The 18,666-nt window shown below is 37.7% G+C and overlaps 1 protein-coding gene across 1 annotated transcript in view; it reads right to left on the bottom strand.

Moving 5' to 3' along the window:
• Positions 1–17,697, bottom strand: part of DNTT (DNA nucleotidylexotransferase) — a 96,111-nt gene extending 78,414 nt beyond the window's left edge. Inside the window, 3 exon segments of the mRNA XM_019471694.1 lie at positions 7,416–7,541; positions 13,932–14,106; positions 17,495–17,697. Of these exon segments, the coding sequence (XP_019327239.1) occupies positions 7,416–7,541; positions 13,932–14,106; positions 17,495–17,697 (504 nt within the window).
• Positions 17,698–18,666: the final 969 nt, after the last annotated feature.

The raw sequence follows: 18,666 nt of genomic DNA, 5'->3' as shown, positions 1-18,666 counted from the left end.
TCTTGTGAAATCTACTTATGGTGACATAAAAAGGAAAGTTACTGACCCCTCATTTATTCTAAACCTTTGTATTTCTTACATTAAGCACCTCGTCATCTTTTTATCAACCAGATCGATACTCAGATTGCCTGTTTAAAAGGTACTAGTTTAACAGGAAACTGAATTTCTAGAGATTTCCAACACATGGGATTTTCATAATCTTCGGGGTATTCTGCAGGGGCTGCTCTAATTAAATGTGAAAGATAGCTGGGCTACGTTTCAGTTCTTCAGTTATTGCAAATTTTCCACCTGTGTCTGAAATTGTGGAATGTACGTTGGTGAGACTTGGGCTATGGAAAAGTTTGAGGATGGAACAGACTTCCAGATCCCAGCGGGTCAGATACAAAAGTACAAAAAAAATTTGTTGAATTATGTTAAAAATAAGGAAGAGGATGGATGTACTGACAGAAATTTTGAAGCTCATTTAATATCTGGTATTTAAGACCTAATAAGGTAAAATATCATTAACAAAGCAAAGTTACCAATAAGCATCTTGCACATGTAAAAATGCCCACTAAAATATTATATTATAAATGCTAAAAATCGGAACACTGAAATCAACACAAAGAGCAAGATTCTCAACTAATATGCGAGAACAATTCTTGGAAAAAAATAATAATTAGTAATGCTATGCTGGTTTATGCCTGCTGACCAGCTAACCCAATAACTTTCAACATGAATATCAGAGTACGAGTCCACTCACATTCAGAAAAGCAAAAGAAGCTAATGGTCCCATGCGATGCTTCATACTATCCTGCTCATTTCAACAAGATTGTCAGAGCAGTTCCATTGCTACTTGTAAAATAATCTTTAATAGCCTCAGTTTAAGACTCTGCAAGAACAGGCATCACCAATATTATACTACCAAGAAAATATTTTAAATCTAATCTGTTTTGTAAAGAAAGCATTACAGCTTCATGGACCAGGCACTTGTCTTATTCCCATGCCTATACCCACTGCTCCTCTGCCGTGTGACCTTGGAAAGCTGCTTCAGACCTCCTTGCCATTGTTTCCCTTGCTATCTTTCATTCGCTGTCTATTAGGGCTATGAAGTCTCCAGGGCTTGAATTGTCTTTTACAATGTATTTGTACAGCATCTCTTATAAAAAAAGGCCTCTCTCTTACTTGAGTCTGCAAATGCTACTGCAGCACAAATAAAAAAAATAATAACATACCATTGTACGGGTGAACTTAATCTGCCACAGAGCTAAATAGCAAAGTGTGCTAAACAAAAACAAACAACAACAACAAAATCAAAAAACCCCAAACCTACATGATACCTGGTTGAAGGACTATCATAACCAGAACAGCAATTTGAGTTAAATTGCTTTTTCTCTCAATCACTGTTTTCTACTTGAAGTTTATTTAGTAAGTCATAAATCCAAAGGGTGGGTCCTAGTTATCACATTGCTGTTGCCAGTGTTTCATGTCCATTCAAAACTGACCAAAGTTATTTTAAAGAGATTTAGAATGAACCATCTATTCAAATCATTTTCTTCTCACTTTTTCCAGTGTAAATCCTACTTTCATGCGTCAATGGGAAGAGTCATAGGGAATGTGAATACCTTTCGTATACACAGAGAGAGAAAAATAAATACTTTCAGGTGCTTATTTCAAGGAGAATTAAGCAATTTGAGCCAACCTGTAATGTTGACTAAAGTGATTTCCAAATAAATAAAATTATCCATTTTTGCTCAATCTGAATTTATTTTATTTTATTTTTGGTATGTGAACTGAAAAGCCCAATACTTGCCCAGGTCCAAAGATTTTATCACATCATCTTACATCAGCTGAAGAAACAAAGGAGCTGAGAGAATGAGAATAACAGTAACAGCATAACGTGCGCACGATCTCAGGTCCTTGTATACACACGGTTATTAGAAATAAATATCTGTTAGCTCCAGCTGCTCCTTATATTAACCAATAATAGCAGGTTCATTTCTCACACAGAAAAGAGTAGTGCTCTTGAGAAGTTTCCATATTTTTCCACATAATGTGAAAGAAAACAAGACAATTGTGAGAAAAGATTTGCTGACAGAGCACAACAATACTAGTTAGTGTCAATCACCTAACACTACCCTACAGCAGATAAAAAACATACAGTGTAATAAGAAACATAAAGTCTTAAAAATATGTTGCACATATTAATATGGCCAAAGAAAGCAGCATAGACTTAATGTATACATACAAATTTGGGTTGCCAAAAAGCGCAGGTGTATTTATGTTCTGTCTGTATTTTAGGGAGCACCCTCCCACTTACCTTAAAAATGAGAAGAGAGATTTCCTCTTTAGACCAAACCACCAGTGCATTTTGGATAGGTATATACTTCACATACATTTACAAAGTTTGCAATTTTGATGTACCGTCTGGAGAATTTTTACTGAAGTAACCTATGTCAGTAAGACAGTACATGTCATTAAGGGTACGTATTCAGTTAGTGGTTTTCTCCCTGTAGAGCTCCCAAGTTCATTATAAAATTAAAGTTGAGGTTCTCCTGAGGTCTCTTTTAAAATGGAATAATAATAAATGCTTGAGCCACTGGCATAACTGCTACATATTTCTGTAGGTACAAAAGAAGAGAAAATAAAAAAGGGTAGAATAAAAAAGGGATTTTTTTTTTTCCCCCTCTAACAGAGTGGAAAGGAAACCAGGCGTCTTTCCCGTGCTAAACATCCACGTTCTCATTACCATGAGTAACAGCCAAAGCGGAGTAACATTCAGTAGCATTAGCAATAAGCCTCAGAATCACAGAACCATTTGCCTCTGACTTAATTAGTTTCTTCTGTAAGAATTAAATTGTATTTTCCTCACAGAATAATGTCTTTCTGGATTTTATTGCAGTCTAGTATTAATATTCAAATCCAACAATCCCTCTCGGGCACAGCAGAATGACTCCATTTATTTTACCACATGAAAACACAGTGCAGCCCCCAAGTGTATATTTTCAGTGGGAGAGGGGGAAGATGGCTAGCTATTTACAAATGAGCCAGAGAACAGTATTGTAATATTATATTCCATAATAACATTAATGTTCAAGAAAAACATAAAGGAAACATGCTAAGGTACAGCCTCTGGTGAAACGATTTTCCCTTTTGTCTTGCATCTTTACCCATCTGAACAGCCACAGCTCACCTGTGGAGTCAGGGCTATGCGTTCAGGTGCATTCCTGAATCATCCAAATCAGTAAAGCCCGTGGCAGTGGTTCCCAACCTAGGTACCACGAGGCCGCAGTACGTGACACACGGTGACCCAAAGACTGCATGAGGCCCCACAAGTCTGAAGTGGTTGCATTTCTCCTCCATGAACTGCCACACAATGCCACCGTCTCCTCCTTGGCATGCAATTTGTCATACTTAGCCTATTCTTCACACAACAGGCCTTGCTACTACTCAACAGCTAATAAAAAAATAATTTGGGTAGGATTTGCCCCATACTGAACACGGTCATGAAACCTTCACATCTGCACAGTCTTTGCCAACCCTTCAGCAGCTTCTTCCATGATATAAAACTGGTTTGTTGCACCTTTCTGTAAGTTATTTTCTGGCTATTACAATAGAAAGAAAACATGGGACAGTTGACTGTAGAAATTGCATCTAGTGTGTTAAACCACCAGGTCGTCCTCATGAGCTCTCATCAAATCTCTCTGCTATTTGGTTTTAATAAATAGTCTTTCATGGTAAAATATATACAGAACAGGGCTCAAGATTAAAACTGATCACTAATTACCAATTTCTCCAGAAATCAAGTCTCCAAAGGTATCTCTCCCAAGAAATCAGCACATTCAAAGCCTCGTTGTATGCATGTCACTGCCTATTAGTGACTGTTTTCCTGCTCTTCTGGAGAGACCAAAAGATGTCAAACGTAATTACTACTCTTTCTCAAACATAACTACTACTCATTTGAAAGAGGAATTTGATACAGGGTATCAGGGCAAAGTCCAGTAAAAGGAAGAATCCATGAGTTCATCCAAGAATGCATAAGCAAATAATAGTTTTGTGCCCCTGTTATAGGCAAGATTGAAAAACATTATTTTCAAGCTAACCAAAGAAAACAGAAAATCTGTAAGAAAAAGGAACAACCCTGGCTCACAGAATAAAGTTGTTATAACAAAATACTATCATCAACACATAATTCAAGATGGTTTGGACCTAATTTTCAGAATGTATGGCATTGAGCCAGGGAAAATCTGTCATTTAATGGTTGGCTGCCCACAGCATGCACAAGTGAATTATACCAATGCTTCAGTGCATTTGCCAAGTGCTCACACTGAAAAATCTGTTGGAACACTTTGATTTGAGAATGTGAATTACAGGTTTAATACAAGACCAACAAAACAACAGCGAAACTGAAAATCAGGCTCCTGTGACATTAGGCAGACTAACTGGCAGGCTTCCAGGGAATGGGCCAGCTCCTGCAGTCCATAAACACCCAAGCCTTCAGCTGTCATTGCAAGCTTTGGTTGCGAGGAAAAAGAGGAACAGCCCTAAGGAGTTACATTATGTTTTGGGTCCGGCTGAGGTGGAGTTAATTTTCCCCATAGCAGCCCTCATAGTGCTGTGCTTTGTATTGGTAGTGAGAAAAGGTGTTGATAACACACCAGTTTTGACTACTGCTGAACAGTGCTCACACAGCATCAAGGCTGTCTCTCCAACATTCCCCCCTCACCAGTAGGCTGGGAGTGGGCCAGGTCTTGGGAGGGGACGTAGCCAGGACAGCTGACCCAAACTGACCAAAGGGACATTCCATACCATATGATGTCTGCTCAGCAATAAAAGCTGAGAGAAGGGGGGGGGCATTCATTATTATGACATTTGTCTTCTGGAGCAACCGCTATGCATACTGAAGCCCTACTTCCCGGGAAGTGGCTGGACATCACCTGCTGATGGGAAGTAGGGAATAAACCTTTTGTTTTCCTTTGCTTCAGCACATGGCCTTTGCTTTTGCTTTATTAAACCGCCTTTATCTTGACCCATGAGGTTTTTTCCATCGTATTTTCTCCCCCGCCCCGTCCTGCTGAGGAGGGGAGTGACTGAGCAACTTGCTGGGCACCTGGTGTCCAGCCAAGGTCAACCCAAAGCATATTACAACTGCCAAGATGCAGATGCTAGACAGGCTCATACACGTTATCAATTTGTCCAGCACCACCTCCAGAAATACAAATACAGCATGAACTCAGAACAGTTATTCTCAAAGTATGAGGATGAAAAACTGCCACCTTTGTCACTACAAAACCTAATTTCTACCCAGACTCAGAAATGTTTGATATATGGGCTAACAGAAGGGAGTCTCAGTGCTTCAGTCAAACTGCCCTGCTTCTAATGTGTTCAGCTAAATTAATTTATCAAACACAAGTTGTACTCTGACATTAAGACTGCTGCAATGATAAACCTGGACGTAAGTGAGGGACTGCCTCTCTGTGAAACACTGGTATAACAGAAACCACTCAATGAATATGTTGCTGCTATGATAGTTTTCATTTGAACTGAATCTTAGACTAAATTCAGGAATTCAACAGCTAGAAGATGAACTATGTATTCACTAGAGTTATAGTACTCAGTCTTTGAAAATTGAAAAATACTGTGAGAGTTTACAAATAAAGATATTAGATGTTTCAAAAATTAAAAATAATTTTAAAAGGTATCATTAAAAAGGGAACTACCTTATTCTAGATCTTTTTGTGCTCAAAATGCTAACGATAATTAAAAATCAACAACTTTGTGCCTTCTGGGAGTAGCCATTGTACTTTGCCATTATCCATCACAATTTTACTTTTTTACCTTCAGAATGACTGACAAAATGTCCTACTGCAGAAAATTCAACAGAGAGCCAGACTCCCACATTCCACTGTTTTCAGGAAGCGTAGAACTAAGGCACGCACTTCCTATTTCTCCAAGAAGGCCAGTATTTTACAGAATCTTTGGGTCATACTATCTTTGGTCTGACATCTTCCCCTACGGCAGTGTGTATTTGATATTTGTAAACAGTGAAAAAGAATGACTGCTTTCAAGAGGTTAAATGCTAACATTCACAGCCTTGTTCTTCTAGCAGGAGGTGGGGCACAGCAGCCATTTCAAAAGAAGCAGTTTTGGGAATGTTGGAATCGTTGGGGTTAGAAGGGACCTCAGGAGGTCTCTAGTCCAACCTCAGGCTCAAAGCAGGGTCAAAACTCAATTCCCATCAAGTTGCTGAAAAAGGGACATTTTTTTAAATAAGCAAACAGTTTAACCTACTTGAGTACCATAGACACTATTATAAAATTGGTATAATTGATGATTATTTCAAAGCATCACTACAAGGCAAAATTTATGTTGTTTAATTTTTAACTGTGCATTCCCAGATCAAGACTATTTGGAGTTCCTCTTAGGTTTATCTTTAGTTCTGAAATCCCAGAGGTTTTAGTATTTACCTTGTAAATGTTTTTTATTCTCAAATTACTGATATCTGTTGTTATTCTTTTTATATGGATCTTACAAATAATATTTACTTGAAAGATTTGTGTGTATTTATAGGCCCACACACACAAAGTAAAAGCATAAAAATTATACATGATAACAAAATAAATAATAAAACTTTAGGAAGATGAGGAGATGTTTCATGTTATAGTTGAAACATATGAATATAACTATGCCAGATTTATTCAGACTATACTACATTAGAGTCTCTGTGCCAAATGTTTCCTATTGAATAGTTGTCACTGAGTATCTAGAGCCAGCCAAGAGGAGCCATTAGGCACAATAACTAAAGAGGAATTTAGACCAGATGACTCAGGCTTTTCATACCCACTGAACTGTGTAACGTTATGAGCTTTAAATAGGATATATGACAGTCTCTAAGATTTCTATTTAACTAGACAATTTAAGGCTTTTTCTCGTCATGTTAAAGTAATTACATTGATCATGCAATCTGTTTTCATAACTAAGCAATTGTGAAAATCTGAAGCTTACAACCACACTTTGAAGAACCGAACGCCTAGGCAAAAGAGAAGGCAGCACAGCAATTGCGAAGTACCTTGGACTGACCTAAACCAAACTTTTGATTATCATTACTTCCAACTTGTCAAATGTGATGGAAGACTAAAAGACATTTTCAGAATGTTATTTTATCATTTGTTTTAAAAATTCATGTGTTTACAAGCTATTAGTGTATTTAAAGATCCACTGTGTTAAGCTTTCAGCAATACTTAAAGGATGCAATTAAGCTTACAGTCAAATTTAATTTAAGTATGGCAGATTTATAACTTTTTAAAATTGTTATCATTGTGCTGCCCGTTTAACTCATGAATTTGCTGAGGGTGCCATAGAAAATATTGATGCAAGCACTGTATTACTTATTTTACTTATGTTAGTTTTTCTTTCGTGGATAGAATAAGTATTACCGTGAATTTCGTGTTGTAGTTATTTAAAGTTGTCTTCCTTTGACACGAATACTGAGATACTTTGCTTGCAATAAACGATGCCACTTCTGATTCAGGTGTATTCAAAGGAGGAGACTGACCTTGTCACTAACAAGGGGGGGAAAAAAAAAAAAAAAAAAAAAGGGGAAAAGCGTTGGTGACACACCTGTCAGATAGCTTAAAATACCAAAAATACATTTCATGAGCCCAAAATATGTACCTTTAAAGGGAAGGTAAGAGAATAATAATACTGCTACCATCTTCCTAGGGAACACATTTAATTTCACATTGGCTGCACTGACAATACCAGTTTATCTAGTGATTACTGGGATTTTTCATTTCCTGCAGTAAGTTTTTGCAGGGAGTTTTCAATGGCACTGTCATTTAAAAAAAAATAATAATAATCTCTCTACATTGCAAGTGTCTCTACTACTGCTCTTATTATTGCAGTAAGATTAAAAAACAAAGCTTTAAGAGCGGATAAGCTTGAAAGAACAGAGAGCTTTCCCAGAAAACACTAGACGATTCAATATAACATCAGGGATGTTAGACCGGGGGTGGGGAGGGGGGCGGAGAGAGATGCTCAAATAACTGACTTCTCTGATCTGTAGCTAAATGTAGCGGTGGAGGAAAAATGTTTGTATAACTTTAAAATAAACTCTTCCCCCCTTTTCCAGGTAAAATGAAAGAAAACTTTTTTGCTTTGGATTTAATTCATTACACTAAATGTTCTATTTTGGGGTCATTATAAAGCAAAGGAAACATTTACAAACAGCCATAGAAGAGTCATCTCCATCCTTTCATCCAACAGCCAGTGTTCACCTTATGATGTGGTTTTTCACTCAGCCCCTTCCGTACATGCTGATCCAATTCAGACATCATTTTTAGGTGTTCACTGGAGCAAGGAAAAGGAGCCAGGTGCCAAATCATAAATGGTAGTTTCCCAAGCACCAGGCTACCTACATGCTCGTTTGCTTTTTGCCCAATTTTGCTGCGTGCAAAATCGACCAAGATCAACAAAAAGAGTCTGTGGGCAACCCACCCCAGTAGGGTGGGAAGGGAATTCTCCTGAAAGGCAGGATACACAGTCATGTCCCCATTGGCAAAAGAGAGACCTGAGCATGAGTCCTCAACATGAGAGTGTCCTGACCAGGGAGCAACTGGAAAAAGACAATCTAGCACCAGCTTTTCTGCTGCTTTATATGCCCAGTCCTTTAATTTCTTTGCTTTCATTAAAAGTGCCCAAATCTGAAATACTTCGGAAACACCCAAAGAGTTCTCAGCATTTCTGTGTATTTTTTGTTATTTGTCATTTTTTCTGAAAACGTTTGGCAGATCTGTCAAAAACGTATTGCATTGCACTATCCAAAAGCCACAGGGAAATGGTTCGACAACAACAAAAAATATCACAAAGATACACGGAGGAAATTTGCACCCCAATAATGGAATGATGAGCTCTTTCTCCCCTGTATCCAAAGACATGCAGACACAAAGCTAGCATCTGTGCTACACAAACCTATAAATATGTGTATGTGCCTTCACATACAAACCCCACATATAATTTCATGCTAACTTGCCTTTGTATTTGATACAGAGTAGTTAAATAACACTATTCACGCACACACAAAAAAGGCATTTGCTTGCACAGCTGAAGGAGCAGTGAATTATATGGCAGTTTTCATAGTATACACTGAAAGGAAGGAAGCTATTTTATGTGTAAGACCACTCTTGGGAATAACTGAAATGGGTTTCAGCCAGGCTCAACGGCACAACTCATCCACTTTTGCACACATTCATAAATTATACTTTAAAATTGATTTTAAATCATATAAACTATGATTGATTACAGCTAATATACTGCTTGAAATGATAGCACCAGCTGCAAAGACTTTGAAGAAACAGAACGTTACTGAATAGAATATATAATAAGCTATTATCTTCATTAGGACATGGACACACAAAGAACAAGAGACCTACATGTAGCATTACCTGGCATTGCGGATCAGAGCAAAATGCAGAAGCTCTACATGTGTTTAAGAGGGTGACAGACTGGCACATAAACATCCTGTTCCTGCCTTAGCAAAGGTATTTGAGCATTTTCCTCAATCAGCAATAGTTATACTTTTAATTAACAGGACTTGATTATATATAACAACAGAAGAAACTTTGGCTAGAAATAACAGCAAAAACATCCAGCAAACAGTAGTTACTATAGTCTGTAGTAATGTAGATTTTAGGGAATATTGTGATGCCTGCATGAGAACTCCAGAGATGATCTCCTATCATCAGCAGAACATAACAACAGGATCGATACTGCTTTTTGGTGTGAAGACCAGATGGGATAAAATCATTTGTACAGAATATAGGACAAATCTAAAGTTTCATCCACTAGCAATTATAGAGTAGAACAAGCAATCCTGGAAACTCACACTACCTCAGAATAATTTGTAGTACTGGGAAGAAACAACTATGGATATAAGGAAAAATGTAAGCATTAAAATTCCTTTTTTTGCAGGTATCTCCACTACATTAAAATGAAATTATGGCAAACTACACAGGGGTAACCATTGAAAAATACGCAAATGTGTAGGCTACTTAATTGCTAGAGCTAGTCAGAGTTTGTACCCCACATCCAGGCTGCAGTAACAGTGAATGTCGCTGCCACTACTTCACAGCGACATTTTCCGCATGGCATAAGCATGAAAATCAGTCTGTACCACTAGCGTCAGTTTGTACAGCAGAGAGGCTTAGTTGCAGCATTAATCTTGTAGGGGACTACTTTGCTCTTTGTCAAACTATTTTTTTTTTTATACACAAACAAAGAAGTATAATGACATAGGAAAATAACAAAGAGAGAGACAGAGAAAATGGAGCAGCAGTGAATAAGGTGCACAGATACCAGAGACTGTGTCAGGCCACATTATTCAACAGCCAGCAGCTTTGTAAAGTCCAGACAGCATTGATCAAATAATAAAGTCTGCTGATATCCAGCATTTTATGAAGAGAAGGCAGCCAGTTTATAAGTTTCATTTTATTTTCTGGGAAACTCTGACTGTCAGTATGAAGGATTTCTTCCATTAGTAAGCCTCTCTCTTTCACGAGGCAATGGAGTGAGACACTCCAGAAAATGTTAAATATGAGTTGCCTGTCACATGATACGGCAAGGGACCAAAAGATGCGGTACTTCCTTTTCCTAATGTGGAGGGAAATCCTTTGTTCAAGAAAATAAATCTCTTTTCCCCTCTAAAAAATAACTAACTAACAACTTTTGGGTTCTGACTGAGGAAAAGGCAGAAGAGGTGCAGTCACAGCACAGTACCTAAGGCTGCTGAGGATGCCAACCCACTTATGGTTCTCTTCCTTTCTTTTTATCCCTCTGAAAGCTTCCCTTTTGCCTCTCTTTTCCATTACCCAGGAAACAGCACTACTTTCTAGCACGTGGGGATGCCCTTACATAGGTATTAATGTCCATGTCCTGCTATTGTCCAACATACCCATCTGCTTGTGGTAGGAAAGGTGTCTCTGGACAAAGGCATTCCTTTGCCAGAGAAGTATTTTGATTTCCCTTTAAAGCGGATGTTTGGCTACCACACTTCCATAGCCTATTAACTTAAATGATGGCTATTGACTTTAAAAGTCAACTGTTACCGAATGAATCAATAAGAATTCAGACCATCTTAGATCTGGTTACCAACCTTTTATACTCTATAAATCACTAACATCAGAGAATCTCTCGGATCATTTGCAACCACAGAAAGATGTACTTTAGTGACAATTGTAATTAATATGTTAGCTAATGGTCTGTAACTCTGACTTTATTCCCCTTGTTTTGCATGGAGGAGGACATTTCTCTTTAGTAATGCCTTAAAACAAATGTCCTGAATGAAGAACAACCTTCCAAATAGGCTACTGTAAGATCTGAAAGATGAAATCTTACTGCTATTGATATTAATAGAATTTTGTCACTAACCTACATGTAGATGAGGTTTCACCCAAAACATTCCCTCACTGCAATCCATTCCTTTTACCTCAAAGTCTTCATGATGTAGCCTGAGTTTGAGGTTTGTTAATTCACTTTCATTTCACAAGACTGACATAATGGACCAAATTTGTCTTCAGTGAAACTCCAATTAAGTTACATTATGTACGAGTTCGGTCTAGTACTTAAAAAGAAAATTAACCTTTACTTCAATCCTTCCTCATTTCTGAAGGCAGAAAAGAAAAAATAATCATGGTGACACTGCAACAATAAAATTATTTTTAAATTTGCTGAACTTCTAGAATCCTTTCTCTTCCTTCCTTGTTTACTTTACAAAAACATTTATTACTTTAGAGCCACTATATAATTAAGACTGGTCTTAACTATAAGCTTTAAAGTTAACAGTACAGCTCTCACTGGCTTGCTTATTGCACTCTACATCTATTAGCATGAAATCTTTATGTTTCAATAAAAACAGAAGCTCTTACTTGCAGAGCCAGTCTCAAAGTATAATAATGATCTCCTGACAGTGCTGCTACCTTTTTCAGAAGTTTCTGCGCCAGCAGTATTCCAAAAGGACTTTGAGATACAAAAGAAAACTAAGGCAGTTCAACTTGCAGTAGCATTCTCATTGATTTTTTAAAAAAAAAGCAAGCTTCAGCATCATTGGAGACATTTTGGAGAAAGACAAAGGCATTTCTTGCTTTGAAAAGAAAAAAATAAATCTATGAAAGATATTTTCTGAGATATCTGAATCAGTAGGTCTTCATGCACTGCTGAAATTAAGAAAGAAAATAAAGGGTAGTTTGGTTTACTTTAATCCTGATGTGAAACCCTCAGCAAAGTTCACAGGATTTTGCTCACGTTTTGGATTTATTTATTGTTTAGAGAACTTCTTTGCATTTCCAGTATTTATATTTTTATGACCTGTTTGCCTGTGAGATTACATAATGCAGTAATTACAAGGTTTTCAGTTTTTTTCTGTTTTGCATTAATTTCTTTGGTCTATTCTCCCTCCAGCAGATTTTATATTATAAATATACTGCAAAAACACTTCATTGGAAGGATTGCAAATATAAACACATATTCTGTCATGGAATTATGCTGAGTCTGAGAGCGACAGCTCCATCTGGTGTATTCACACCTCTGCCCCCCCGCCCCAGTGTTATTAAACAGTAATTCTTACATGTAAAATCCTGGAAAATAGTTTCTGGCAATGGAAGATGACTGAAAAAGTTAATCAGGAGCTACAGTTTTTCTTGAGGAAGGGTGGTATTTATGCATCATCCTTCATAATCTAAACATTACAATGAAGAAGCAGCAAACAGTGCAATATTGCTGTTAAATATTCAGGCATCCTCTGCCTCACAGGAAGGTACACGCGGCGGATCTTGCCGTGGTCCCAGTGTTTATGGGTTTCCCAGTTATCGTTTTGCAGTGGGGTCACAGTTCACATGGAGCCTAATCCAGACCCTCTGAAATCAGCAGGAATCCCTTACTTTACTTCAGAGAGTTTTAGATCAGACTTACAATTCTCTTGACGTATGAATTAATTTCTTCACCAGTGCACATTAAATCCATCACCATGAGGCTCGAGCGCGTGCAGAACAAGGGAATAGGTTCATCCTGCTGCAGCGCAGGGTCTATTTCATGGCCCAGTGGCACGTGCTGTTGTCGCGCTGTGCACAGCACGCCCGGGCATCCCTACCACACCCTCATCATTTACAGTCTGTACTGCGGGTAACCAATATCACCGTTTCACTCTACGCTCCAATTTGAGAAATTAGTACATAATTTTGTCAGATATAGATCAGAGGAAAATATGTCATCATCCATTGCTTCGAGGTCAAACACTATTCACCAGATAATCAGCCTGCCATTCACAATATCCTCTGACTTACAGCTCCCATTGAGAGATTGTACAATATAATAAAACCTTTTTTTCTTAGCACAGTTTTATTTGATGGTGCCAAGTTTGTAAATGCATGGCCACAGACTGCAGCAGCCTTCATTTCACAGGTCCTTCAAGGGCCCAGTGGTTAGCTGATCACTTCCAAACAGCAAAGGTTTTAATATTTTTGTATTGTTTTGAAGAGGCAAAGTATTCCATCAGGCGCCCATTAAAACGCACTGCTCTCAGTAGGACATTCAGCATGACGTTGAAGTATTTGTGGAAATACCACAAGTACCACAACAACAGCAAGTGCTTCACTGATGGATATTTCCCCTTTAATAGCACCCATTTTTTACAGGAATGATGTATATTACCAGTTTGTAACATGTGACGGCATAGTAACTTAGCATTACCAGACACTGATATAGAAGGTGTGGAAGGTCTTTTTAATCTATTAAAACTGTGTGAATTATTCATGTAAACTTTAGGGAAAAAAGTTTTGAATTTAAAAAATTGTATCACAACACAAGTATATATGTTTTTAGGTAAAAAAAAAAAAAAACAAACCAACCCACAGTCATTCATTTTGAATGTCACTGTATTCGCACTGAAGGATCTGTCTTACCATGAGACGATACTTCATTTCTGAGTCAACTGGTCTTCCCGCTTCCATGCAGGCTGTGAACCAGGAGATATCCAGTAGCTCAAACCTGGAGCTGTCACCTACAGCCTGCCCTCTCAGCCAGTCCAGCACCTCCAGGTAAGAGTTGTTCTCAGCCACAATATGAGTGACAGAGTCACTGTCAAGAAGTACACAAAAAAAAGTTCTCTTTTTTTCCTGAAGCCAACTGTACACAGGTACAGAGCTGCTATTTCCATATTTACTTACCATGCACTTCCTGAAAATTGTAGTATATATTGTATGTTAGGATGTGGGAAGCAGCTGCATTTTCATATCACAGCGTATCTATTCCAGTCACCGAATCTGCTTTGAGGAAAGACTTTAGCCTGACAGCTCCTCTAAGTGCAGCATTTTCTTTCTTTCAGCATCATTTGGCTTCCATAAGACACTATCCTATTACACATTTTTTTGCAACTCTGAAAATGTGTCTTGCACAAGCAGTACCATAATGAAAAGGCTGCTTTACGATACCTGACAGCACCTTCCCAATATTCCTGATCAATGAAAGAAAGCTTTACAGTATTAAAAAAATCTGTTAACAATAATACTTTAAAGCTTTACAGCTAGCAATATCTTTTTGTAAATTTAACTTTTCTGTATTTACATTAAGCTTTTTACATATGGCATTGTCAAATGTTCATGACTTATCTTATGAATTATGCACTCCATCTAAAGACCACTTCCTTGCTACTAAAAGGCCAGTCTCTTACAAAACTGGTATCTTAGTTTAGTGAATATAAAATTTACAGATTGAGTTACTGTTCAATAGATTATATGGTGTACATTGCTTAAAAATACAGTAGCATAAAGGTTATTACACTAAATTTGGGTTGATGTACTAGAAATTGGAAACAATCCCATGATAGTTCACGATTAAAAAGACACAGTTCTGCACCTTCCACAGGAAAATAATGGACAGGGACAAAGTTATGTTTCAAGAAAAAATTACATACGTTCTTAGGATGATCTGTAAACTTCTGCCTGGCCTGCTGATGTTCTTCAGCAAGTTTAGAAAGCTACTAACTTGGTAGGAAATTTTGAGTGATTCCTAGTGTTCCCCCACTGCACACACCCCAGGAGGGTGCTGTCACCCACAAAGACAACAGATAAAGGAGGAAACTATTCATTTTCATGAAACCTGTAGGACCTTGGTATCTCTGAAATATATGCCAAAATTAACTGATATCAGTCAACAGATTCCTAAACTTCTTGGGGGAAAGGCACAGCCAGTGTCAGTATTCGACTTAGTTTTTACAGAAATAAGCCTAGAATTGGAACATAAATTGTCATGATGGCAGCCGCCTCCGTTTGCAAGCCTCTGTAACCTCCTGCTAGCCCATGCTGGTGACAGCCTTGTGCTTATACAGTAAATTTCAAACGGACCTGACAGATTGCTTTGCAGTCCTTCTGCAACACCTGGAGAAGTTAAGCCATCAACCTGTCCAAGCAGACAGGGCACCGCTGGTAGAGATAGCTGGTTAGTATGGATTTTAAAAATGATGCGTGCTAACTACTGTTAAAGGCAGACTGCGCAACCTTTCAAAGCAAACTACTTTCTAGGAGACCATCAAAACCCCTTGGCCTATCCCTGTGACCCTGATTCATACCAATAATCACCAATTCCATTAAATCGCAATGACAAATACTGGAGTCACCCCATAGAAAACTGTTATCACATAACTCTCCAATGCATTAAATGTACTATATTTTGGAAACATAAGAAACATATTTAATGTACTGTACTTCAGAAATATGAAAAGTGTCATAGTATAGCACAATTTTTTTTCTCTCCATATTGTGCAACTTGTAGAATGGAGTCCATTGAAAAAAAAAAAGAATCCAAATTTATTTTAATCTAAAAGATTACAAATCTAGGTTAGGTGAATCTCCATGAAATACTATTGGTTTTATTATTATTTAACCCTGCTAGGTTCTACTTTAATTAAACTGTCACATTTTTAACAAGTAAAAAAAAAAAAAAAAATCAGTTAGAGACATAAAACTTCTGCTTCCTGTGGTTTATTTCACTTTATATAAAATATTCATATGTAATGTATTTGTACCAAGCTGCAGATCTGGGAACTTTGCCATCGCTATGCTCGCAGCAGCAGTTCAGCTGCTGTGCACCAGTTTCCTCTGGTACCTGTACAGCTGTGCTTTTTTCTTGGCACAGAACATAACAAATTTAGCATTTCCTCTGGCATTTTCAAAAACAAAAATCAACAGTTGAATAGTTCTGTTTTATCCAGTAGCAGCTAAGCTGAAATTAAACATAACACCTGCCTTACATACAACTCACAGAAAGCCTGAAATATTGGCAATAAATACCTGTGCGTCAAAGCAGCCCAGATAAAGCCTCTACTCAGTCCTCAATGGATTGTTAATGCAGGATTCAGAACAGCCCAGTTCATTTTTTTTCCCTGACAATTCAATTAGTTTTGTATCAGATACTAATTGCCTACTTCTGTTCAATACCTGCTTGAATCTTGCTTTACAAATTATTTCATCCTCCCTTCTTCCTCAGGCTTTCAAAGCTGATGGGATTGAAAAATCTGTGGAAATGAGCTTTTATAGGGAGGACCCAGTTGCATACTATCTGCATACAGATACAAAGAAACGATCAATACTTGCTTTTCTTCCACCTTTTCAGAGAACCTACATAATGATGTAGCTTTTGGAAAACTGCATAATGATATAACTAGCACTCATGAAAAGCACTATTTGGAGGAAGGCTTCCTTCAAAATGAGTTCGCTTATTGAAACACCACCAGACAAATCTGCAGCTGGAGTATATTTTCACCCTGAAACACCACATCTGTGGTATTTTATTCCTGGTTTTTTTCTCCAGTGCTCTTCCAGATTGTACTAAAGTGTAAGCCAGTAACTTTGAGACTCACATCAGCGTATTACTGACAGGAAGTTAAATATTAGAATACCAGAGGTGTTCTAGAGAAATGCCCCCCTCAACCCATCCCATTTTCCATTCCTGTATATTTAACTTTTTTTTCATTTCAGGAATTGGCCATTATGTTTAGATTAATCTTAACCTGACTTCAAGGGGGAAATAAACAACAGCTAAAGACATGATTCATTGATTCCAGTGAGACCATACAAATGTATAGAAACATATCCCATGAAAAACATTCGCAAGTTCACACCTTACATTTTTTATTTTCCATGTGAGAAGCAGCACACTGCAAAATGCAGACACATTAAAACTGTCAGACTTAAGATAAATTAGAACCACAGATTTTAGAGGTAAACAATTAGAAATTTTGCTAATGTTTGCGTTCTGCCTGCTCTCTGCCCAGAAGACAATAGAAATGAATCATGCTTTAGGAACACCCACTGAAATCCTGAAGCATCTTTATAGTGGGAAGAGCAAAGTATATCATACATAGCCAAAAACTTCAACCACAGTCACTTGTATGACTGCATTCATTAAATTAGAATGCTTCAAGCAGCATTACTACATGTTATTTCTACACATATAAATATTTTCGTACCTTAGCTCACTTTCTACTCTGAAACCTTTTCTTCTTGCCAGCTCCATCAAAAACATCCTTCTGGTCATCCCCATCTTCCTCTGCATAATGAAAATAACACACTTATTGAACTTTATTTCATAACTGCAGGAAAGGTTTGAGGAATGCATCCCTTTCCGCCTCTTCCTCTGGGAGAATACAGCTGGAGCTCTGATCCTATCCATGATGCGAGGTAGAAGTGTTTTCACTTGGGTAAAAGAGAGATAACATCCTTTCTGCCAGGCAGCAGCTGTATTTAATGTCACCACCCATTGAAGTAATCTTCTTCTGCTTCCCCTCTGAAATCAAAAACAGGTGCTACACAAGCAGAAACATCACTTGCTTTCTACCAGCTGGGACTTCTTGCACAGAACTACTCCAGACAGGTGCAAATATGCTTTCATTCCTTAAAACAGCCATTATCTATAAAGGCTTTATCCAAATAATATTGATCATAGCAAAATTATCTCAAAATATCAACCAGGTCTTCAGCTGGCTTAATGGCCCAGTTCCATCAATCCCGCTTTCAAATCTTTTCCAAATCTCACTTTTCCAAATTGCAGGGCACATTAATTTTCAATTTATTTAATAATCATAATCATAATCATAATAATTCCTATTGTTAGCTAGGAACTATGTCTTAGAATACAACTAAATAACAGTATACAAATATGTTGTAGAATAGCCTGTACACTTGCTACTTCTGTGTAATTAATTTGATTTAAAAGGTATAGGGTTTTTTAAGAGAGCAAACAAAAAATAAGCTTTTGAAATTCAATTTACAATAAAAGAAATCCTTTGCTGTTTTGATGCTAAGGCAACGAAAGACAAAGAGAAAGCATTAGAGTTGTGATTAAATATACCTTTGGCGTGCATTGCCAACATTGCTTTCTACTATTTGCCCTGGAGTGTACTGCTATCTGTGGCAGGGGCAGGAGGGGAAAAGGAAATACCTTCCCGCTTTTAAGCACTCGGTGACCTCCAAACAACTACAGAGGACACTATGGAGGCTATGTACCATCCTCTCCTGGAGGATGGGGGATCGGTCATCAGAGAACGATGCTAAAATTTGTTGCAGACATTGTGTTGGATCCAGTTAGGTATCACCCTGAATTTCCACCAGAGCAAAGTGAGTGCAACCAACCAGGTTTACA

This window comes from Aptenodytes forsteri, unplaced genomic scaffold, assembly GCF_000699145.1.
Source record: "Aptenodytes forsteri isolate BGI_AS27 unplaced genomic scaffold, ASM69914v1 Scaffold15, whole genome shotgun sequence".
Taxonomy (NCBI): domain Eukaryota; kingdom Metazoa; phylum Chordata; class Aves; order Sphenisciformes; family Spheniscidae; genus Aptenodytes; species Aptenodytes forsteri.
The sequence above is the reverse complement of the archived record's forward strand: the minus strand, read 5'-3'. Positions and strand labels throughout refer to the sequence as shown.